The 25,479-nt window shown below is 39.7% G+C and overlaps 1 protein-coding gene across 6 annotated transcripts in view; it reads right to left on the bottom strand.

Annotated features, from left to right (window-relative positions):
- The window catches only part of PLCB4 (phospholipase C beta 4), a 454,629-nt gene that overhangs the window by 79,561 nt on the left and 349,589 nt on the right, over positions 1-25,479 (bottom strand). For all 6 annotated transcript variants that reach the window (XM_053574237.1, XM_053574236.1, XM_053574241.1 and 3 more), the window contains 9 exons: positions 19,793-19,874; positions 18,513-18,613; positions 17,799-17,856; positions 11,042-11,150; positions 7,702-7,912; positions 6,397-6,490; positions 4,111-4,190; positions 3,498-3,582; positions 1,259-1,349 (listed from right to left, as the gene is read on the bottom strand). In XM_053574237.1, coding sequence (XP_053430212.1) covers positions 1,259-1,349; positions 3,498-3,582; positions 4,111-4,190; positions 6,397-6,490; positions 7,702-7,912; positions 11,042-11,150; positions 17,799-17,856; positions 18,513-18,613; positions 19,793-19,874 — 911 coding nt within the window. The remainder of the gene's footprint in view (positions 1-1,258; positions 1,350-3,497; positions 3,583-4,110; positions 4,191-6,396; positions 6,491-7,701; positions 7,913-11,041; positions 11,151-17,798; positions 17,857-18,512; positions 18,614-19,792; positions 19,875-25,479) is intronic.

Genomic DNA, 25,479 nt, shown 5'->3' on the forward strand with positions numbered 1-25,479 from the left:
TATTGTTTTTCTTTTATATGTGTGTGGACATATGTGTGGACACACATATAAAAGTTGACCAGTAGCCAGTGCTAAGTCTACTGCAAGGAAATAGGCACTCTCATACATCACTGATGAGAGTGTAAATTAGAGAAACTTTTCCGAAAGAAAGCACAAGATATATCACAATATAAAATATATATAAATGGTTTGGTCACATAACTCTAATTATACCAATTAATTCCAAGAATCAGGTTGTACAAATATACAAAATGGACATTCAAGTATGTTTAGCATTGTTGTCTTTATAGCAATAAAAAATCCATCAACTGTGGCTGGTTAAATTATACTATAATAAATACATATTTGAATTAAAGTTAGTATGTGGATTTATATCTTATTATTTGTAAGTAAACTTGAATTAAAAAAATTTAAAATCAGTATAATTAACATGATCTCAGTTTTGCTAAAAATGTACACGTATATACATTTATCTATAGGACATAGATATGGTAATATCTAACAGTTGGCGCTATTTTATTACTTTCCAATATTTTTTCTTATTTTAATTTTTCTGTGGCCTTCTTGATTTTGAAATAAAAATAAACTGTCATTAGCATAATTTTGAAATTTTCATTTAGGGTACTTGGGGGAAGAATAAGAATCATACTGCTATACCGCTATTTGATACTACTAATTCAAATACTGCCAAAGAAAATATTTTCAAAGAAAACATACTGGGAAAAATGTGTATATAAAAGCATTTTCCTCTTAATCTCTCTCCATATTCACACATATATAAATTCACATATTCATATTTCCCCACCATCCTTAGGTGTGTATGGCTCTCACAGGCAAACTGCAAAGGGAAACTTTTTAAGAGGATTAAGAGTGTATAAAATTATAAAATGCAAGTTCTTATATCTTGATAAATTTTAAAGTGCTTCTTCTTTCTTTTTTTTTATTAAATCATAACTGTATACATTGATATGATCATGGGGCATCATACACTCGCTTCATAAACCATTTGACACATTTTTATCACCTCCTCCAAACTCTGGCATATCAATATATGAGTATACTTTTCCCATTGATGTGGAAACTAAACTTACAACACAAATGTGACCACAGTGCTCTGAAAAGTACATGCAACATCACTGCTATATCCCCCCCAACACACCAAGGCAGTGGTGTTAATAGAAAGTTCATTCTAGAATCGCTGAATTGCCCAAACACAGTATGTATGCTTCTATTACATACGTATGTGTACTTGACTTACTTTTTTCAACTTCAGGCTTCAGCCGCTTATTTTTGATCAGTATTTTTCTTTTGAGGTCATTGGGGGATGGCAAAGGCCTGCCTGGTTCGAGCTAGAGGGAAACAGAAAGAGCTGAAGTCCCCAAGGGTTGTGCTGCTCTATTCTCATTCCTGGCTCAGAACAAGCATGGGAGACCAGGATGTCATATAAAACTAATGCCCGCTAGATGGCAGTCAGCACAGCGCAGAGCCCACCCAGCCAACTTGATCTTAAGTGCAGCAAAAGCTTGAAAGCCTCATAGGCTCCGAAAGTGTGCAGAGCTGCTCAGAAGGCCCCAGTGGAGCTGGGGGCTGGTCTGGTGTAGTGTGCACAGAGGGGTTTCTGCTCACTGCAGGCCTTGCACCGTTTAACTATCTGGTAAACCACAGTGATCACTGTGACGTCTGGGGTCCAAATTGGCTTTCCAAGTGAGAGGCTCCCCCGTGCTCCCCAAGTGCAGGGTTAGACAGTAACCCTGTCTGCTCAGCAGGCAAATCCAACCTCACTGCTTGGGATTGTGATTTTGTGGCTCAGTATGGAATCACGAAGGAAGTGCCCTAATTACTGGAATCTATACTGGTTTCATTTGCTTGGATTTTCACCTGGAAAGGACATGTCTCTGTATGCTACTGTCCCCCTGTTCCACAGAAATGTCCTGCACCTAGTCATCCAGTCCCCATTCCCCCACCCATCCATCCACATACCCACCCACACACCCTTCCAAGCATCCATTTATTTTCAAAACTCATTTTTTATACTACTTTTTACATGCAAGGCACTGTGTGTTCTTGTATCTTGTCTGTTCAAATGAAACCCTTCCCTGCAGCACTGCTTCCTTCAGGGAACCTAGTGCGACAGCCCATTCCCCAGTGATCTGTCTTGCACCAGGACACCTCCAACAAATACTCGACTCTTCATAGGCTATCTTCTTTTTTAGTTAACATTCATGTCCTGTTCCAACTCACAAAGATGGAGAGCTCTTTAGCTGAAAGAGTTGTAGGTCTCATTCCCGTCTATATAATACTATGCCTCCCACGACACCTTTCACGGGTGTGCACATCACTTCACTAATATAGGGTTATTTCCACCAAAGCAAGCATCTTAACAAAACCAGGAAAATAAACAGATGGCCTAGGTTGAAAACAAACAAATAAATAAAACAATTCAGGGAAAATTTTTAATTTGGGTCCCGGTAGAATCAACCTCAGAGACATGGATAGATGCACCTGTAGTTTCCTTAGGGAGGAAACTCTAACAGAGGAGTGAGAAAGTGAGAAAAGGAAGACAGGCAGCCAATCGAGGGCATGTTATCAAGCAAGTTATGGCTCGATTCTGCTGGAGAACCCTGGGAGGCAAAGGAAAAACAGGTGCTCAGAGTTGTGGTACTTCCAGAGGGAGGAAGCATGGGGTGGGGGCAATCGTTCTCTGAAACTTCAGGCCTGTCTTTCACATGTGAATAGGGCTGCTTTGTCAGTAGTGGGGGTGAAATATTTATCTACCATAGAGTGTTTTCTGCTTCCGTTTCTTTAGTTCTCTTGCTACTCACATCTATGATCTTGGAGGTCAGAGATCTTTATAAAAATGTGATGCTCTCTCTGGAATAATTATATACAAAAAATTGTATACAATTTAGAATGAGTTCATACAGCCCATCAAGCCCATCTATGGACCACAGGAAAAAAAAATGAGTTCAAAAATGTATATATAACATTGCCCAAGTATTTATTCTGGAGTTGGGAACTTGAACTTTCCATAGCAACAGGCTCCCCTGGGATCTGAACCCTGGATACACATTGATTCACCTCAAGGGCTTTTAATAAAACACCAAGTTCAGGACTGACCTTGGATCAATTAAATCAATCCTGTGTAGGGCCCCGATATAGGTGTTTTTAGCAGTTCCCCAGACAATTCTAACATGTAACTAAAGTTGAGAATGACTGCCAAATCTCTCTTAGCCTGGAAATTTTAGGACTGATATCTGAGAAACTATAAGACCCACAATCTTCTAAATGAAACGGAACCTTATGTTTATTTCAGATGTTTATTTTTATGCAGCTTTCTCTACACCCCTCTGAAGTATGATGAGAGCCTTTTGTACCAAAGAATATAAATAAATATGAAGATCTTTAACATTCACCCTTCAGTGCTACTTGACCCTTCAGAAATGAATTTCAAAACAAATCCATTCATGCTAGAAATATGGTTTGCTAAAAATACATACTGGATGTGATTCAAGTGCTTGTTTCAACAGGAGATCCCCAAATAGATCTTCACAATATTTGGACATTTTGTACTGTTGATATTTGCTGGAGAGAAAGAAGTGGCATTTGTAAATTCAAACATCCATTAACTGTCCAAGAATAAGAAACACCAAATTCCTAGGCAATTAAAGACGCCCACTTTGCAAAATACGTGATTGTCCCCTTAATGATAATGTGAGATGTACGTTTAAATGCCATAATTTTAACTGGTATAATTAAAAAGGTGGATTTCTGCCCCAAACTAATTGCTGGTAAGAAGAATAAAAAAAAAAATGTCTTTTAAGTTACTAAAGTCTGATTTCACTTATACTGCCAAATCTTCCCATTCAATGGAAATTTAAACAAGGATTCCCAGCCGTGATCTTTTGTTTAGAGCAAGCATCTGAGACACATTCCAATGACTTCCGTTTTTGTTTTGCATAAGACTATGTGTCCCTACTGGAGGATTACTTAGAATTTAGCACTTTACAAAACAAACTATTCAGCTATTCAAAAAAAGATGCAGAGCAGGATGGGGAATGGGGGTTTGGAAACAATACCACTCAGTGATGGGAGCAGAATGAATCCTTATACCTGCAGTGATTTTCAAAGGAGAGAATTACAGGATATTCTGACGTGACAAATGCAGTTTCCTTGATGGCTTGAATTACATCCTTTAAAGATAAAGAGTGTTAATGAGAGAAAAGAGCAAAAACTTTAAAGCACCTGCCTGAAACTATTCAGGGACTATTAATTGAGCCTTTCAGGAAGTCAATTCTGGTAATTCAGAAACCTCTATAGGTTGAATTATGGTACTATTAACTTACAAGAGGTTTCATCTAAATGGCACGCCAATTCTTTGCTTGGTCATGGGCCACATCAGGGGTGCAGAGTTCATCTTTTTTCTGTGTAAGCTTTTGACACAGGGATTTTCACTACAGGACACTCTCCCCCCCTCCCCCCACACCACCACCTCATGGAGAAATGTGTTCATAACAACCTTGGGACCGCTGGAAGCTTGTATTTGGGAATCAGTTTTGGCCAACTGGTGTGACATTGTTTCATATTAGATGGTGAAGAGGGCTAGTTGCCTCTTTGGGTGGGCAATATATGAGGCCAAACAGGTCAGTGTTCTGGATCCCCCTGTCTGAAACGTGGCGCTCAATCACTTGATAACAACTTTTGGATGAGCTGCACATATCTGCCTCCCTCTGCCTCTATCTCCATGAACTAGGAGAGACTCTAACAGATGGCTGTTCCCTGTCTCTGCTTAGCTTTCACACCAACAGTCTGCAACCAGAGCATCACATTTGCTAAAAGTCCCCAAATTAATTCTTACTGGTTTTAGGCTAATGACAGAGCAAATCCCTTCACTCGGTTAATCAGGAAAATATTTTATAATTGTTACCTAGAGACATCTATTTGAAATGATAATACCCAAGGTTAGATAATCTTGAAATATTTTCCTACCATACTATGGCTGAAGTGGTTGTTAGTTTTAGTTATTTAGTTTAGTTTAGGTTGTTCTAGTTATTCTTGATTAAAGTTTCTTCCCAGGTTGAAATGATTGTCATCTTGTTTGTCAACACTTGAGTTGACGAAAAATTATTCCTTGAGGAAAAATGTGGCTCTGTCCTAGAGTGCTCTTTTGCTTGTCCTAAACTGAGAGAGTCTGGCCTTCTTTTCAGGTCCATCCTTCCCTTAGGAGGCTCCTCAATTCTCCAAAGAGAAAATACCCCTTCCTGTCATTTTGGCTGGTTATGCAAATTCATGGCTTCCCACTTGAATATATTCTGTGTACTTCCCAAGAAATATAACCTTGAATTCATTGCTGGTCAAAGCCACCAGCATCTTGGCTAAGAGAAATTATATATACCGAGCTTGGGCATCTGCATTTTTATAAACACCCCTGGTCCCTTGTAAGATGCACCAAAAGTCTGAACACAATAATTAAGAAAATGCCATGAAGGCTATGTTAACCAGTTCGATGAAAATATTTCAAACTGTATATAAAACCAGCGCATTGTACTTCATGATTGCATTATTATACACAGCTATGATTTAATAAAAAAAAAAAAAACCTGGTTTTTTTCACATGTAGAGAGAGAGAAGAACCATTGCTCTTGGTATTGTAATATTTATCCTGAGATATATCAAATCTGATATTAGCCAACCACAGAATTTCATACTTTGGACTTGTCTTTTAGCAGGATATCATGAGGTCATGGAGGAACACTCTAAGGAACTAGCCTTCAGAGTATACTCTGAGGTCAAAAGGCCATTAGCAAACTACAGATTCTTTTCTATGAGGAGTCTTGAGAGAAAATTTGTCACTGGGAATAACTGTGCTTCTCTGAACCAACCACTGTGTCTGTATTTTACACATCCTGTCTCCCCTTTGCACTGAATTCTAGAAAGCTGGAGCCCGATTTATGGTATGGCTTGCAAGATCACAGGGTTTCTTAAGCACCCATAAACTCTAACCTCGTCTTATCCTCTTCTTTTTATAATCTTTTTATTTTCTGTAGTCTATTTTTTTTTTTTAATGCCACCCAGAAGTCTTTCAGGAATAATGCAAAGTAAGTAAGCAAATAACTAGGTAAGAAAATGAAAGACTATATTTAAGGGAAGTAAAACTAGGTAAACTCTGACAGACAAACCCTTTGAAATCAGGGAAAGTATCTGGAAGGAGACATTAAGTAGAGAAGACATTTGTCTTGACTGTCTCCTCAAAACTAGAAGAAAGGAATACGATGGAACAATGTCTGAGAAAATGAAAAAAATGTCTTCATGAAAGTGTTTTCTTTTCTCCATTTCCCTATCTCCTGAATTTTCACATTGTTTGAAAATTACACGTTGGTGTGTAATTTTAAAATTTACCTTAAAAAGGATATCTGTACACATTGCTTTTCCGTGAGTTATTATTGGTTCTTGGTCTTCACCTTTTCCATCCCAACAGTCAAGTTCAACACATCTAGGGACACAGTGAAATTACAATATTGAAACTTTACAGTAAAATAGTGTGTGTGCAAATTAAAAGACATCAACATAAATTGTTTTCTTACACAACAGAAAATGGAATGAGTTGAACAATACGATTATTTCATGGGACATACAGCTTAAAAACATAGTTTACTCCTTGTCAGGCTGGTATCATCAAGATGGGATTGTCCTAACGGAGATTAAAAGAGTCTTAAGGCACATACCAAACAGCATGGTTCTGGATGAAATACTACTTGTGGCTTCAATAAAGGACAATTTTAGGATAACTGGGGAAATTTGAGTATGAGCTGGGTTTTAGATGACATTAAAATTAATTTTCTAATTTTGATAAGATGGATAATGTTACTTTGGCTGTATTAAAAATGTTCTTAGTGTTTAAGTGTTTCACATTCAAGTATTCAGAGGAAATGTGTGAATGTTAGTATTGACATAATTAATTTCTTTTAAAGAATTTCCATATGGACTCGGTGCCCATAGCACAGTGGTTATGGCGCCAGCCACATACACCGAGGCTGGTAGGTTCAAACCCGGCCCAGGCCAGCTAAAGCAACAATGACAACTGCAGCAACAACAACAAAAATAGCTGGATATTGTGGTGGGTGCCTGTAGTCCCAGTTACTTAGGAAGCTGAGGCAAGAGGATCACTTGACACCAAGAGTTTGAAGTTGCTGTGAGCTGTGACGCCACTCTACCGAGGGTGAGACAGTGAGACTCAGTCTCAAAAAAAAAAAAGGAATTTCCATATATTAAAAGAGCAAGATTAAAAAAAGTCCTGCTTACTTGATAACCAAGGAAAAAAATATATTGTGACTATATTTCTTATTTTTCACTTTCTAATTTTCAGAGAACTACATTTTTTAAATTTTACATTAAATAAGGCTAAAATTACAGGTGTCTATAGTTAATAAAAAATTTACCATGCCTTCTTAAAATATACATGTTGTCTCTTAAATTTTTTAAAGCATATTTTAAGTTTATAATAAGAATGTCTTTTGATCCACAGGGACGGATCCAGACCTTTCTGAAGAGATTGTTCTTCCTTCCTCAAGGTTAAACGACTATTATAATCTATTAAAGAGAAGAATGAATTTCCTTTTCACTCTGATTACTATTTCCTATTTTTCAGAGAAAAGGAAAAGGGCATCACAGACAAATAACAAACTGATGTTTTGAGTTTCTGACCTGCAACCAGCCAGAAGAATCTGTCTGTACATTTCTACCGAAGACTTCCCTCCAAACTGTCGGCCAGTGAGATAGGTGTTGTGGGAAGAACTGATGAAGTAGTGAGCCAGAGGGTGGTCCATTTCTTGGTAAAGTTCTAAGCGATCTAGGAAGACTGGGGCATTTTCATCTGACATCAGGTATCTGCAAAACCCATCACTTGACATGAGGCCTAGGGGGAAAAGAACATCTTAGTAGCACTGGTAACGCTGAAGATGCGCATCTCAGGTTTTTTATTCTTGGACGCTGGGACAGCTTAAACAGTAAGAGTAAAAACAATTTCATGGCCTCTTTCCCTAGAACTTCGTCTTTGAGAATTTGAGTAAAATAAGAATTGTACATTAGAAGGAAGACCATACATTCCACAGACAAGTGGCATTCTGCTTTCATATCCTTGATGGCACAAGGACATAGTCCCCAAACGACAGAAATGCAGTGGGGGAGGAGGGCAGAGGGGACCCGTGTCTAATTCTGCCTCTGCTGCTCCCTCCTTTAAGCCATTGGATCTTAGCTTCCTCTTCTGTGAAGTGGGGGGAAAATAGTGGCCCTATCTGCTTTCAAATGAGTACATATGTAAGAGGAGACCTTTGACAATGAAAGTGGAGCAGCTTTATGGCATCGTTCTCACTGGATTGCAGAAGGGATTTTTCTTGGTGACCATGGGTCCTATGAATTTAAACCATTCAGTTTCCTATTTTATCTAAAAGTCAGGGTATGGGACTGGCGAGAAGAGTGGATAGTGGCCTTTGAAGTATGGCACCAAAGCCACCATTCATTTCAATCAGACCTTTCTGATCTGGGGCAGGGCCCACGAGGCCCACGAGGCCCACGAGTCAGTCAATGGGGACGTGCCTCTCCTACTCCACCAGTCATCCCCAGCCCAGCTTCACACTCTTCAATTTAAGAATTTGCAAGTTATGAACTGATTGCAAACTTACAGAAAAGTACAGGTGATAGCACAATAAATAGCCATGGACCTATACCACATCTTTGTGTGATCTTAATACGTCCCTTATTTACTTTCTATGCCTTGAAAGAACACATAATTACCAAGGCCACTGCAGCACCCTATGCACCCTACACTTTGATCCCATTCCTTTTCACTATCTAGCTGTAGTTTCAGTGTTTGACATTCTCAAATGGTTTTGCCCCTCCACATGCATTTATCCAAACAATAGGGAGACTGGAATGTTGATAACAAAGCTAGCCCACTATGTGCATTTGTAACTTGCTATTTTTTACTCTGTGTTTTCCTGTGACTTATGCAGGATAAGTCTTGTTCATTTATTTGTAGCTCTTGTTCATTTATTTCTCACTGAAGGTACAGAAGTCTATATGTGAATATGCCATAGTTTATTATCCATTATTCCATTGATGGATACATAGGGCATTTCTAATTACAGTCAAAGGAATGAAAGTAGAAATTTCTGTCCTCTCCTTGGGCACATTCGGTTGGTCATTTTAAGAGCAAGTACTTTTTGAGGCACCAGGACAGGTGCTGTGATAGAAGACACAAGCCTTGCCTTCATGAAGACTCACATATAATAGGTGAAAGAAACAAAGAAGTGAACAAATAAATGCAAGTATCATGTCATGGAAGTGCTAGAAGGACAAAGAAAGCAAGAGGGAAGGTGATGGAGAATGACCAGTCGCCATGTTAGATATGTGGGCAGTGAAAGCCCCTCCAAAGAGGTCACACACACTCATGGGAGCAAACCTGTGCACACTCGGGAAACCCACCCCAGGAGGAGGATACCCAGATCATGATGTGGGCACGTGAGTCCCACATTTACCCAATCACAGCAAGATGGAGAGAGCGACCAAGGAAACCATTAGCTGGAAAGGAATTTAGAGATGGAGCCAAAGGCTGCATCAGCTGGGCTTTAGTCCTCAGTAAGTAAATACTTCGGATTTTATTCTAAGTGTGTTGAGAAGCCTATAGTGGGTTCTGAAGAGAAAAATCACATAATTAGGTTTGGTTGTAGAAGGTTTACTCTGGCTGTTATGTGGAGGATAAATTGTAGGGCTTTGAGTATGGAGGAGTAGACTAGTTAGAAGCCAACTGGCATTGCCCAGGGAGGGATGGATACACTGTAGTGGTGGAATTGTTGAGAAGTGATTTATTCAGGATTTATTTTGAGACTGGATCTTACAGATTCCGCTAATGAATCGGATATGATGAAACAAGTTCGGATATGATCCTAAGGGTTTTGACTTGAAAAGCTGGGTAAATAATGATACCATTTTATATGTAGGGGAAGGAATAGTGTGGGTTGTGGGGAGATGCCAAACATATGTTTTACATATACACTGGAAAAGTCCATTTATCATCCAAATAGAGAGTTTTACCATGGCTCTGTAGTTTAAGTCAGAAGTTAGGACTGGTGAGTTTAATTTACACATACAGAGAGAACTTTAATGCACTGGCCAGGATGAGCTACCTAGTGAGTGGGTACAGATGGGGCAGAGGTGTCAGGGTTCCCTGACACTCTGACATTCAGAATTAAGGAAACGTACGAGATTCTCCAGGGCACCTACCTGACAGTGGAAATACTGGGCTGCAGGAGAGGTACATTTTCACTTCACAAACTACTGCCAAAACATTCACCAAGTTGTATAGAAACAATTTATGGTACATGGAATAACATATAATTTATATGGAACAACATTTAATTTCCCAAAAGTTCTTTAAATGGGACAAAGGTCCAGAAAGACCAGCAGTTTGCTCAAGTGATTCCTGACTACTTAATTTCCATATCAATTGAATGTATCTTTCATACCAGAGGCCAAAGGAGGAGTCAGAGGACAAACCAAATTATGTAATAAATGTATTTTTGCTTGGCAAATGAGAGAGAAGAGGAAGATGTCAAATATTTTTTATGAAAGAAATTCAGATTGAAAATTGAGACTGTATTTGGCATTTTTACATTTTAAACAATATAATAAATTTAACATCTAAATCTAATACTAAATAAATGCTATATATTAAACAATATAATAAATCTAATATCTAAATCTAATACTAAATACAATACTAAAATCTAATACGTGAAAGTACAAGGGCAAAATATCACTATAATATGTTTAATAGCATAATAAATTTAACAGTATACTTCAGGCAGCATGAACTAATTTTGACATAAGGTAAAATTTATACTACCTTAGGAAAGGGCAAAAAAAAAAAAAAATCAGTCACACATCCTTACATTTAGGGAACTCCAAACCATTTACAGATACTTTTACTTAAAAATCCAAAGGCTTCTCTTGCTTTAAGGGAAATTTTGTTTCCCATTTTCATTACCTTTTGTCTTCAAATCTTCACCAGGTTCATACAGCTCAATGATCTGCATTGCCCTTTTAGCATCATAGAAGGGGAATAAAATTTCATTCAGTCGAGGATCTCGCTGATGCTATGGCAAGAAAATAACTCCATTTAGGTTGACATTTCTAACCCTTGAGGCCTACACATGGCTAATTTTATAATGTTTAAAACAAAATATATGTAGGCTATCATGTTTATAATTACAAAGATGGAATTTTACTGCCTTTCTTTCTCCCTAAACTATAATTTGAGAAGTCCAGATTTGAGGTTACTCTCTCTGAACTGGAGACAGAGAAAATTCATTTTCTTTTGCATTTCCAAAGATAAAGGAAAAATAACAGTGTGCGTGTCAAATGTACTGTATTCCAGTTTCCACACCCCAGGTAAGACATTTGATATAACGTCTATAAAAAGTGTGGTCAAAGTATTTTTTAGAAAAGCAAAAACCATCCCCCTAAATATTCAAATAAATAAATAATGTGCTAGTTCAAGTGTCCCCCGAAACCTCAGAAATAATAACAACCAAAAAACCCTAATGTCAGGTAGGCAACCATCATTAAAATTTCATTCTATCTTTCTACATCAATAAAAAATATCCTGGGCACTCAGCGAACTTCATTTGCTAGAGGAAATATTTTCAAAATGAATCGATTTTAATGATGAAAATTAATCAGCACAAGGATGTCTATCATCTATAAACACTATAAAATCCTCTGGGCAGAGAGTAAGTGAAAGACTAGGGCACTTAGGAAGTGGGTGATATTATCCTTTTCAAACTGATACCTCGGTGCTCCTGGTATGACACTGAGGCAGCAGGAACAATGCTGGTCCTGCAGTGATGTCATCCTGACTTCACAGCAATGATGGGAAGTCCAGTTTGCTAACCAACTTAGCTACAGTTGTGCGTGTGTTTGTGTGTGTGCGCGTGCATGAGGCTGTGTGTATCTGGAGGCAGTGGGTCTGTTAAACTTTCCTATTGTTTGCTGTGGACTAAAGGCTGCACTGTGTCCCTACTGATCCCTCAAATAAATGAATAAATAAATAAATAAATAAATAAATAAAGCAAAATTCAATGGAATAATGACAGATAAGCAGATGTGAGCAGAATCGGGTCAATAAACAGGACCTCGGCAATAACTCTTTACCCAAATATATGCACAGACTTCGAAAAAACGTTGCTGCAGAGGTACTGAAGGAACAATTGTTAAAAGTTCATATGGATTTTCTTTCCCCATTTGTTTTGGAATGATCGTCCCAGAAGTGCGCTGCATCAAGAATGAATGCAGCACCTTGGCCAATAGAACACTTGATGTAATCTCCTAAAACACAGGTGGCCCCACCTTTTCTGGTTTCCCTTCTCCCCCACAAAAATCGATCACTTTTGGTCAATTTATCCCAATGAAGCATGCTTCTGTTGCAATCTAAGAAATTATGGCTCACAACAGCTCACATCCATGCATATGTTACAGCAGAAACTGTTATCTTAATAACAGCCTAGAGACCATCAAAACAAAAGTGATAGGAAATGCAGAGAAAGAGGGATTGTGAGGTGGACCATGAACGGCCAGGCAAGTGAAGGCATGCTCCACATCCTGTTCAGGAAACAATGCCATCATGCAACAGAGTCTGCTATTCAAAGAAACAACACTCTCTTCCCCTCTGGTGAGAAGGCATTGATTTAAAAAAAAAAAAACAAACAAACCAACAACCACAGAAAAAACCCTCTTTGTAGGCACATCCCTTTTCATAGCCCATTTGATAATATCAGGTGGAAAAAGATGAACATGAGATGGAAAAGGTCCTTTTGAAACCTCAGCAGTGTTATATCACCAGCTGGCCACTGTGCTTCTCTTCCTTATAAAATGAAGTCCTTGGGTTTAACGACACGTTCATTGGTTAAGTATTTCGAACTCATAGAGATAATGAGGCAAATCCATATGAATTAAAAAGTGAGAGAAAGAAGGGATTCAGCTTGAAGGAAGAGGAGGGTAGAATTAGAAAAAGGAGAGGGAATTCAGACAACTCCATGTGTATTTTTTTTTCCATTTTTTTTGCAGTTTTTGGCCAGGGCTGAGTTTGAACCCGCCGCCTCGGGCATTTGGGGCTGGTGCCCTACTCCTTTGAGCCAAAGGCGCTGCCCATCCATGTGTATTTTTGTAGGTGTCTGTGGGTGTATTCTCACGATGCTGCCACTTGCATTAAGTGGCCTGCGGGTGGCAGCACTGGCATTGCCAAAAACAGGGAGCTTGTTAGAAACAGAGTCTCAGGCCGCTCCCCGGATTTACTGAATCTGACCTCTGGAGTGAAACTCATAAATCTGTGTTTTAATAAGCCTTCCAGGTGAGTCCAATGTGATCAAGTTTAAGAATCACTGGTCTAGGCTGGGCATGGTGGCTCATGCCTATAATCCTAGCACGTTGGGAGGCCAACAGGAAGGATGGCTTGAAGCCAGGAGTTCAAGACCAGCCTGAGCAACATGCAAAACCCTGTCTCTACAAAAAATAAAAATTAAAAAATTAGCCAGGTGTAGTGGCAGGTGCCTGTAGTCCCAGCTACTCAGGAGGCTGAGGCAGGAGGATTGCTTGAGGCCAAGAGTTTGAGGTTGCTGTGAGATGCAATGATGCCATTGCTGCACTCTAGCCCAGGCAATGTTAGGCTGTCCTGCCTGGTAGAAGCAATAGGCAGGAAAGCTGTGTTCTAAGATGGGTGCGTCGTAATCCCCTATTCTGAAAACTACATTCTCAGCAAAGAAGCATGAAGCGCAACGTTAAACTGCACCCCGAGTTTACTTCTGCTCTTCCAGAGAGCACACTCTTTGGCTTTCCCTAAAATTTTCATGTTTCAAAAAGGTAGCACAGTGCAATCTGGGCACTCCAGAGATAGGGAAAAAAATGGCAAAGTTGGCATTAGAGTCACAAAACTGTGCACGAGAACCCAGTGGGGATAAAGATAGTTTCCAGTTAATCTCAGAGTAAGAAGGTTGCAGAACTGTCCCACAAAGACCCAGCACAGTGGGGCAAATGCATCATAGCTCTCAGGGGCCATTAGTTTCAGCCTGGATCTGGGAGGACAAAGTACCCAAAGTATTCACCCCACTGTATCCAGTGCTTTGTAAAGGAGATGTTAAGTAGCTTCTACAAATAGCTCCCAGAACTGTGTCCAAGTCCATAAGAATGTGATGGATAGGACTCCATTATCATGTCTTTATTAGTACTGAGAAGAGGCATCCAGTGGCTTCAGTCCAAGTAGCACTGGGATAGACAGATGTTGACATAAATAATATTAAAAAGTATATAAAAAAGGACAAAGAATGATTGACAAGAGTAAGATTACTCATAAGACTAGATATCGATATCTCATTTTCTCTCTTTGCCTGTGCATTAAAGAATAAATTTCTTACATAAAATGAAAGTGAGCATGGGCCCCTTTTTATATTCTTTCAACTGCAAAAATAAAACAAAAAAGCCAAGTTTAGCCCTAATGTGATCATATGATACAGTAAAACAAACAGAAAGTTCCACAGAAATAGTAAAGGTATTTACAGGCCGGGTGGCAGGAGCCAGCACGACTTTTAGTAATATGTGGGTCATTACGAAAGTTTTGAGATGCACAAAAATCAAGAAACATAAAATCCACATGGATGGAAACAAATGCAGCCCTCTCAGTAACACCAATAAGCTGAGCAAGCTGAAACTTGCACAAGTGAATCAGAAAGAACGCTGTCAACTGTGTTTCTTGGAAGTGAAATAATGGACATAACACAGTCCATCTCAAAACTTTCATAGTGACCTATGTATAAATGGGATTTATTTTTTCCCATTATGTATCCTAATTGGTGAATGCTGGCGTCTATGTATCTATTGGTTCTGCTTTGCTCATTGTTTCTCTGGTACCTTTCTAAATTCTCTTTTTAGTTTCAAGAGTTTTTCAGTGGATCATTTTTAATATCAGGGTAGACCATCAATATCTGCAGATGAGACTAGGGCTTTGTCCTTCCCAGTGTTCACAGGGCTTGTTTATTTTTTCTTGCCCTACTGCGTGATCCAAGGCTTCCAACGCAATGTTGCATACTGGCTTGTTGAGACTGGGTGGCTAAGACATTTCGAAAATGTTTAAGTCTAATCTTTTGGCGTTACGTGTTACATTCCATTGTGTGTTCCCTTCTCCAGTGAACTCTCTGTCTACTTTTGTTATGAATTTTGAAGTTGCTCTGCCTAAAGGGATGTTTTTGTTTCTGGAAAGATAAAAGGGGCAAGAGTGGGACTCAGAAATGGGGATGCAAGGAGCTGGCAGGCTGTTCCCTGGGTTTCACGAGCTTTTTCAAGGAGACATTCAAATACTTGTCTAGTTCTTTCAGTTGAGTTCATGAAGATAGAAAAGGAAGAAATTGGGGGCAGATACTTTGATTAAAAACAAAGGCTATATACTTTTCTAGCTGTCTAACGGTCTCTAAAGCAATCCAGAACATCAAGGACTCCATCAGTCCTGGACAAAAATTTAAAGTACTTACTTCCTGTTAATGAGAAACCAAGCAAAAGGAAACAAATAAACCAAAATTAATACTATTGTCCAACGGTAACAGTGATGGCTAGAAGTTTGCCAAATAATAAGTATTTTAAGGAAGAATTCTGATGGCAGAGCAAGAAATTATGGGTGATCATTTTTTTAAATTGAATGTTATGTTTTAGACTTACAAGAACTACAACAGTGATTACTGGTAGGCCAATAAAATAATCCAAAAAGGTAAAACATTAGATCGAGGCTAGGAATGCTACACCTATTCTCAAGATGCCAGAACTGTTTCTTCACGTGAACAGTGAAATGCAGAATTAAGGCTCGGCGCTCGTAGCTCAGTGAGTAAGGGCGCTGGCCACATACACCAAGGGTGGAAGGTTTGAGCCCGGTCCAGGCCTGCTAAACAACAGTGACAAGTGTAATCAAAAAATAGCTGAGCGTTGTGGTGGGTACCTGTAGTTCCAGCTACTTGGAAGGCTGAGGCAAGAGAATCGCGTAAGCCCAAGAGTAGAGGTTGCTATGAGCTATGACACCACGGCACTCTTCCCAGGGCAACAGAGTGAGACCATGTCTCAAAAAAAAAAAAAAGAAAGAAAGAAAAAGAAATGCAGTATTAAGGTCTCTGTAATGTTTAGGAGAGGGCTGGCTCTGGCTTCATTCCAAAGCACACGACAGGCCTTATGTTAGGAAGTGGCAAGTTGATGATGTGGTAGATTTTCTCCTTTCCACTAAACCGTCCTCCCTCTTTGGTAGGAAGCAGGATTCCTGCCCATCTCGCCAAACTTAAGATGATCAGTGACCCAAAGTACAGGAAGAAGCTGAGAGAAATAAAACTGTTTTGTTAACAAGACAAACAAAAGGCAGGAGGGGAGGATGGGTTAAAGAAACACAGCAAGGCAATTTTAACTGCTGAGCAACTGCGGCATAAGAATGTGGATCATATCTGGGTAAAGAGTATGAACATAGTATTCGCATGACTAAAAACTCGTGGAGTGGAAAAGCTTAAAACGTTTTCAAGTAAAATAAATACTGCATCGTACTGAAGGGATTATTTCAAACTAGAGGTGTCGGTCAGATGGATGGCGTGCCTTCTCTCCCTTGCTCCAGTGCAGTTAGACTTTAGTTAACTGAGTTTCTAAAAGGTAACTTTTATAAATTGGAAGCCAGTGAACGCTCACAAGGAAAGAAAAGAGAAGACCTTTGGGCAAAGATGTGATTTGTTTCCAAAGTGAAAAATGACACTCACTCTGCCTTTTGTCTTGTTTTAAATCATCACCTCTTGCCTGGCCTGATGCTAACTTGTCTAACATTTTCTCCTTCTACGATACAGTGATTAACTTAAATTACTTTGAAAAAATATATATACTATTCATTTCTCACTTATGCTCTTATTATTGTGTTGCAAAAAAAGGGAATTTTTCTTTTTGGATTCCTATGAGTCTCGGTGGGTTTCACTAAAGAGAAAATACTTTTTAGTATGTATAAAGAAAAAAGAAGTTCGTTTTAGTGGTAATGAAAGTTGCAAACTTTACTCATTCTAAAATATTTTCCTCTTGTGCTTTAAGCAAATGTTGTCACCAGTTTTGGTTGTTAAGTGAATCATATTCTAAAATTAGCTCCGAGCTTGTTATAAAAATAAAAGGTAAAAATTTAACTGGCGATCTAATTTAACCTAATACTCAACATATTTTCACCCAGGAACTCAAGTTGTTTTGCTTTATTGTCAAGATAGTTCTGTTTGAACCTACATATTTTTCTTACATGCAATCCATTCAAAGACAGAAATAAAAGGATTTCCAGTCCATGCAAAAGGATGAGATAAGGTTAGCAATGGAGAATCCAACTACCGTGTGGTCAACTCAATCCATTCTCTTTCTATTTAAAGAGATCAATAGAAAATAAAAAAGTACCTTAAACATCATCTTGCAAAAACATAGACACATTTAATTAAATGAATATATTATAACACTCACACATACACACAGAACCAGAGCTACATATCACAGCCAGAAACCAGCAAAAAGCAGTGTGCAAAGGCAACATGTGGGAAGCAAGGTGAACACACAGGGCGCGGCAGCTGATTTTTGCACCTGGTGAAGCCATAATGGAAAGATCAGCAGGTCAGAAGCAGAGCAGATCAGGGCGCGGGCATGCAATGAGGACGCAGGAGGGGCAAGCCACTGCACACGGACTTATGGAGTTAATGTATGAAAAAGCTTACTTCATTTAGAAAGCTCACTAATTGGTCTACCGTTAAATAATCAGTTTTGTCTCCATTGCTGAAAAGAAATTTATTAGAAAAAGTAAGTTTTTGAATATGATGCTACAGGAGGTACGATTTACATGTTGACATTGACATTGGTGGGTGATAATTCTAAACTTATTTTCTAACCCTGAAAGGAGAGGTGAATTCTTAAAATGGCCAGAGACTGTTTGTAAGGTGGGGGCGGGGGCAAGGGTCAACCAACAACAGCAACAAAGGAAAAAAAATACTCCCGCTGGGTCACATAAAATGTCTACAATTCTTTAGCGTTATCAGAAGACTATTTCGAAAACAACATGTAAGTCATCCGTTTGAAATAACCGGAATGAATGGACTTTTCCAACAACCTACTAACATTCCAAATTGGATCTAGTTAGTTCACATAACGGGTTAATACCTAAAGGAGCAGGTTAAAATTGTAGGTAGTTAGTAAAAGCCAATGCAGGGGGGTGAGGGGAAGTTCCAGGTGCTGTAATTAATTTATGTAAAAGTTTCTCAAAAACTCAGAGTGAACTTTTACAGTGATGAACTAAGGGGTGAAAACATAACCCTGACTAGATACTCCTAGATACTGCCAACATACTATATTAAAATATGACAAAATATATGTCTTACAAATCTAACAGGACAATGATAATATTTAGGTGACACTTTTTCATAAAAGGGACTTACATTTTTTTATAAAGATCTTCTATATCTGTCCGAGGACAAATCTTCTGTGTCAGTTCATAGAACTTGTCGTAAGTAAATGCCGCGGGCTCAATTTCATCATTCTGTGAAGAATAAAAAGCATGTCATACATCGTAGAACCCTTTTTTTCTCCTTGGAGGCTGAGAAGCACAGGGATGACCACCTAGAATCCTGGGGCCTCCATCTCTGATCTTGCTGATGGAAAAAGCCAGGCAACCAACTTTCAGGCCTGTAAATCAATTAGTGTTCCTAGTTTCCTGTAGCCAAAACTTGTGTGTGCAAACATCTGGCTACAGCTGGGCTTACTCGGGGAAATATCCCCAAGAACAAATAGAAAGAAACAGCTCCTTCGTTTCTACTTCAAGGAGACAAGTGCCTGCCTACAGGATGCTGAATAAATCAAGCCTCATGTTGAATTATGCCTATTTTGTGCATTTTCTCAAGACCATCTAAAGGGGCTTAGGATAATCATAAAAGATTTTCCTTTCATACTGAAATTTAGGTTCCAAATAGGACTTGCTGAAGCAGTAACATGCTTAAATCTTTCTTGCAGTCAATAAATTAATTTCAATTATTTTAAATCTGAAGGGCCATAAATACAAATGGTTTGTGTGGGGAGAGAAGCTCCATGAAATATTACACAGTCATCTTGGGAACTGAATTCATTTAATTATTTATGCTGACTTTTGTGCCTGATTGAGGCAGTGCTGATGAGTCTCTCTAAAACAAAACCTGGGCAAGAAAGCCACCTGCCTTTCATTTCCTTTTCTTAATAAAACTGACAAAATAATTTTGAATTATTTGAATTTTAAGAGATTTAGGCCGGGAAGGGAGTTGGATGGTGCATTTTAAATGGTACATGTTACATCTACCAAGTGTAGAATATAAATGTCTTAACACAATAACTGAGAAAATGTGATGAAGGCTATGTTAACCAGTGTGATGAAAGTATTTCAAATTGTATATGAAACCAGCACATTGTACCCCATAATTGCACTAATGTACACAGCTATGATTTAATTTAAAAAAGTACTTTTTCCAATTGACCAATAACAAAACAAAACAAACAAACAAACAAAATAAAACAAATGGAAGGAAGGAAGGGAAGGAGGGAGGGAGGACAAAGAGAAAATGAACTACACTGTACGTCACCAAAGCTAATTCTGAGTCTGAGATTAGTTTAATATAAATAATCCACCTTATTGCATATGAGGACATAAATAAACAGAAGGGTTTTAGAACCACATTAAGTTAATGCATACCTTTCCACTGGGAAGACCTAATTCCTTTAGTGCTTGAAAGATCACCTTTTCTGTTTTCCCTGATGCAAAAGTTCTGGTAATACTAGGGTAGAAAAGAAAGAGAGGAATTTAAGTTACTGGTCATTCTGTTCTGTCAGATGCAAAACCCAAGTCACAGTAGGGGGATGGTGGGATTAGGGGAAAAAGAGAATGAAATTACTTATTTGTAGGATTTGTAGGTGTTTTTATTGCCCAAACCAGCTCTTCCATATCTCTCTGGCTCCTGGAGCTGGTTATGCTAGCGGCCACTTGACCCTGAGGCCAGCAGTCCCCTAGGTACTTGTGAGGTCAGGGGGCACTAGAGGGCCTCAGTGTTGGACAAAAGTGGCAAATGAAGCGGTAGCCTTGGAACAAAACCTCACATTGACAGTATCTGGGCTCGGGGAAAAGTGGGAGACCCTCAAACTCAGCCCATGCCCGTGAACACCTCATCCTGCTTTCCACATTTTGTTTTTGTTTTCAAGCTGAGCACCTTAGAGCCACCCTGAAATGTTAGCTGCCTCACAGGTTAGGGACTTCTTATAGAAGTGACAGACTAGGGGGAAGGAGCCAGGGAACAAGAAGCCCATGTTTCAGCAGCATCTTAGCACCACCCTAAGACATGGAATTTCTGAATAGCCTTTTAACTAGTACAGAATAACCAAGTGGATAGCACTTTAATGAGCATATTTCCTGGTGATGATAAAGGTAGGAAAGACTCCGTAGGACAAATGCATTGGCGACACTCATAATGGAAGCAATTGAGGACAGGACTTGTACCCTGGAACCCCAAACTTAGCTGTGATGTGGGTCTTGGCCAGCAAAGGGAGCCTTCCTTTGGCCTTTAACCGTGACAATCGAAAGTCTTAAGTCCAGCCTTGACTTGAAGATAGAGCTTGCTTTCGCTGTGAAGTTTGGCTTTGCAATGCCCTCCCTGTGAGTGCAGGAGGATTTTAACAGCATCTTGTGCCCAGCCTTTCCCCACTTCCAGCCATTCCTGCAAAGTGGAAGGCAGGCCCTAGACATGAGCCCTGACAGCTAGTTAATCTTGATGAGTGGGAGAAAGCACCACTTCAGCTGCCGAGTACGACTGCCCAAAATAGACTGGGGAGAAGTCGCTTTAGGTAAATGAATGGTTATGTGTTCATTCACAGCTTTATTGTTTCATAATAGGTCCAAGAGGTACATTTTTAAGAGTTCTTGAGACAGCTGTATTCAAATACAAGGAGGCCTTTAACAAATCTACAGGCATGGCGGAGAGTACGTGGGTGACATCAATAAACGGTTTAAAGATTCCTTGGGAAGAGGGTGCAATGTCTATATTTTCTCACTTCTCAAGAATTAGTGCAATTTTTATACACCAAATTGAGGTGAGCTTCAATTTACATGACTTTTCTTTTTTCTCTTTTTATTGTTGGGGATTCACGGAGGGTACAAAGAACTAGGTTATGTTGCTTGCATTTGTTAGGTAAAGTCCCTCTTCTAATTGTGTCCCACACCCTCATGTGACCTTTTCAATAGGGGAAAGTAGCTATTAGGGGTGTCTTTTTTCAAAAAAGTATGTGTTCATGTAAGAACTATAGACCCCGGGCAGAATCTGGCACTGATCTGGAGGAAAACCTGGGCATAGGGGTATCCCAGCTAACTTGCACCTCAGCTTTACACAGCCTTGGTATAGTGAGATGAAAACTGATTGTCATGGTTATGATGAACACAGAGGGTATGGAGCCGGAGCCTTTCTGGTGAAACAGAACTTGGGTGCCAGTGGGAAGGGAATAGAGTATCCTCTTGCTAGGAAATAGGACATAGAACAAAGATGTCTCAGTGGGGAAAGAGAGGGGCGAAGGTAAAGGGCAGATAATATGGCTGCATTTCATGGGAACACAGAATGTTTATAAAAGGACTAAAATTTATTCAACCCTTTATACATAGACCCATGGCCCAAGAGTTCGGCTTCATAGTTGACAGGTACTTAATGAGTTTTTGATGACTCAAAATAAACCACACCTCCCTTCCACAAAAGAAATGCTGCAAAAGCAAATACTCTTGTGTCCAGACCTATTAGAGTCCTGGTTAAACTCTACTCCAGGGGACTTTGCAGGTGACCCAGACTGCAACGATCCTAGAAACTAAGGGAGTCCCACTCTTTGCCCACAAGGGGTCTGTGGTCTACCCAATGGTCTTAAACTTCATCTTCTGAAATAGTCACAAAAAACCCTGAAGTGACATAAAGGGCAACTTCCCCAGCAGAACCAGACCCTACTTGTAGGCTGTGGGAGCTTCACAACATGGTTGATTAAGTAGGAGTTGGGCTGCCATGACCATATCCAAGGCTTACAGCCTTCTTTACCACACTGTCTTCCTTGGAACCCCCTCCAGCTACTGCCTACAACTATTGTCTGGCTACCAATTTTCTAACTCTCTAGCCATTTATATCCAACCCAGATTACAAGGCAGTGAGAAATGGCTAAGCAGAAAGTTATTAATATTTTCAAAGTTTTAGTCTGAGTAGGAGGATAAATTGAGTGTGATTTTTTTTTTTTATTTTAAAGCCAGGTTTATTAAAAGCAAAATTATATATAGTAAACTTGTTTGTTTTTTTTTTTTGGATGATCTCTGGCAAATGTATATAATTGTATAACCACTACTATAGTCAAAACAAAGAACAATTTCATCACCCCAAATGGTTCTCTTCTGCCCTTGTCTAGTTGATACCCTGTACCTACCCATAGCCCTGGCAAGCACTGACCCAATTTCTATCTCTAAAGCTTTGACTTTTCCAGAACGTAACGTGGAATGAATGATACAGAATTACTTGCATAGCCTGTTAAGTGGGGCTTCTTTCAATTAAAATGAGTTTGAGAGTTGCCCAAGTTGTTTTATGTGTCAAAGTGTGAATTTTTGTGTTTGAAAGGCAGGCTTAATGAGATTACATGTATAGAGGGTGAGACTTTTCTTTAGGTGTCATTCCTGCAATTTCCAGGATATTACTTTTTGTTTTAACGGTAAAGAGCAGGGACCATTCCCAAGCTGTATAATGACTGTGAAGCCATATCCACTTTAACATTATCCACACTATATTAATAGTTTCCATTTTAAAAACTCCGGAATTATAGTGTTGAAACATTTGAAAAGTGTTTACTCTTCATATCCATTAGAACATGGAGAACAATTTCCACTTAACCATCGGCAGTTTGTCCACCAGCAGAGTTATCCACTTCTTTTTTTTTTTTTGGCTTGGCATCAACTTCTCATCAGCCCTTAACAAACTGTCCCCAAATTACAGATGTCTTGTGTCAAACACCTGTTAATATTGGCAAGCCCCAAGGAGTCCGTGTCTCAGCGTGCTAGAGGAGATGCCAAAATGTCTAGGCTATTTCTGTGGAAAAGGTAGTAATTTTGTAACATGCTAGATAAAGATCATTGGAATCAGAAAAACCTTCAAAGCATGTGTGACAAGCATTTGATTAGTACGAGGCACACAAGAGAAACCAGAACTGCTAGCCAGAAGTGCTTGGATCGTGATCTATGCATTTCCACTTTGTCTAATTCCTGAAACTTATCTTGGAAGAGAAAGCAGGCAGCAAGGCACATAAAAACAAAACAGATCCAAACTACATTTCTGTTCTTCAGACTGCTATCTGTGCTCTCTAAAGTCTGGACTTACTACTTTAACATGGATTTTAAATAAAAATGCAATAGTTTCAGGATGATGAGATACATTGAATTAGTTGCCCAGCTATTGCTCAACTAAACAAAGGCTTTTAAATAAAATAAGTGTAAAGTAGCTTTGCCAACAGCCACAGTAAGAGGGCTAACAGGACTCTTTAAAAAAAAAATTCTCAAAAAGACATAAAATTAGCTTACTAGTAAGTTATTAAATGAAAGCAAAGAATCCTGCATATAGTCATGTAAAGAGCATAAAAAAAGCCTGAGGTCTCTGACTCCGTTAGCCATCAATGTAAGGGTAAACAAACAAACAAACAAACAAAATAGGCTCACACCTATAATCCTAATCCTAACACTCTGGGAGGCTGGTGCAGGTAGATCACTTGAGCCCAGGCGTTCGAGACCGGCCTGAGCAAGAGTGACACCCTGTCTCTAAAACTAGCTGCGTGCTGTGGCCGGCTCTTGTAGTCCCAGGTAGGGGGAGGTTGAGGCCGGAGGATTGCCTGTAGCCAAGAGTTTGAGGTTGCTGTGAGATATAACAACATGGTCCTCTACCTAGGGTGACAAAAAGAGACTCTGTCTCAAAAAAAAAAAAAAATGCCAAGATTTTCTTCATCATTTGTATGATTTACATTTTTTATAGATATTTCAGTCATGTCACATGGATACTTCTGTTCATGATTGTCATGACACATGGAATTAAGAAAAATGATCAATTCTAGGACAATTCTATTAAATGTGCATAGAGTAACATCCAAGGAGTGTGAAGATCCTCTCTTGTGGATGCAGAAAAGAAGGGTCAAAGCAGAAAGGAGTGACTAGAAGGGAGGGAGGTAAGGAGGAGTTAGAAATCGCAGGAGTAAACAGCATACCCGTGCTCACTGAATTGACTCAAATGCTATGTACTTGGTGGCCTGTCCGTGTCATGACTGAAAGACAGGTAAGTTCTGTGTGACAGGATTCTACCTAGCTGTTCTGGGTTTTGTTTGTTGTTAACTGTTGCTTTGCTTCTTTGCTAAAGTGGTATCCAGAGAAGATGTCAACAAGATCCCAAGTCTGGAGAATCCTAGAAGAATGAATTGGTATCCGGAGAATCCATGTTTGATTCAGGTTGTGGGCTTAGCTTCATCAGTCTAATGACCATACTCCTGGCTTCATGTGGACAGCAGGTACTCTGAGGCCAACCCACTTTCTGGAATGTCCGTGAATGCTTACCACAAACACACACCCCCACCCAAAAGAAGATACTGGAGAGTACTTAAAGAATTCCCACCACTCCCATGTCAAGAGTTTCTAACTATACCCAGAGACCATTAACAAACCCTTACTCCTCAAAGGTGGTGAGCAGCAGCAAAGAGGACTGCGTGGGGAATCCTGACAGTGTGGACCCAGTCACTGTTAGGTACTGGAGATCCACTATGTGGGGAATCCTGAAAGGGTGGACCCTGACACCATTAAGTACTGGAGATCCACTGCGTGGGGAATCCTGAGAGGGTGGACCCAGTCACCATTAAATACTGGAGATCCACTACGTGGGGAATCCTGACAGAGTGGACCCCGACACCATTAAGTACTAGAGATCCACCACATGGGGAATCCTGAGAGGGTGGACCTCGAGACCGTTAAGTACTGGAGATCCACTACATGGGGAATCCTGACAGGGTGGACCCCGACACCGTTAAGTACTGGAGATCCACTACATGGGGAATCCTGAGAGGGTGGACCCAGTCACCATTAAGTACTGGAGATCCACCGCGTGGGGAATCCTGACAGGGTGGACCCCGACACCGTTAAGTACTGGAGATCCACCGCATGGAGAATCCTGACAGGGTGGACCCCGACACTGTTAAGTACTGGAGATCCACTACATGGGGAATCCTGAGAGGGTGGACCCCAACACTGTTAAGTACTAGAGACCCACTGTGTGGGGAATCCAGAGAGGGTGGACCCAGTCACCGTTAAGTACTGGAGATCCACTGTGTGGGGAATCCTGACAGGGT

Source organism: Nycticebus coucang, chromosome 21, assembly GCF_027406575.1.
Source record: "Nycticebus coucang isolate mNycCou1 chromosome 21, mNycCou1.pri, whole genome shotgun sequence".
Classification (NCBI taxonomy): Eukaryota; Metazoa; Chordata; class Mammalia; order Primates; family Lorisidae; genus Nycticebus; species Nycticebus coucang.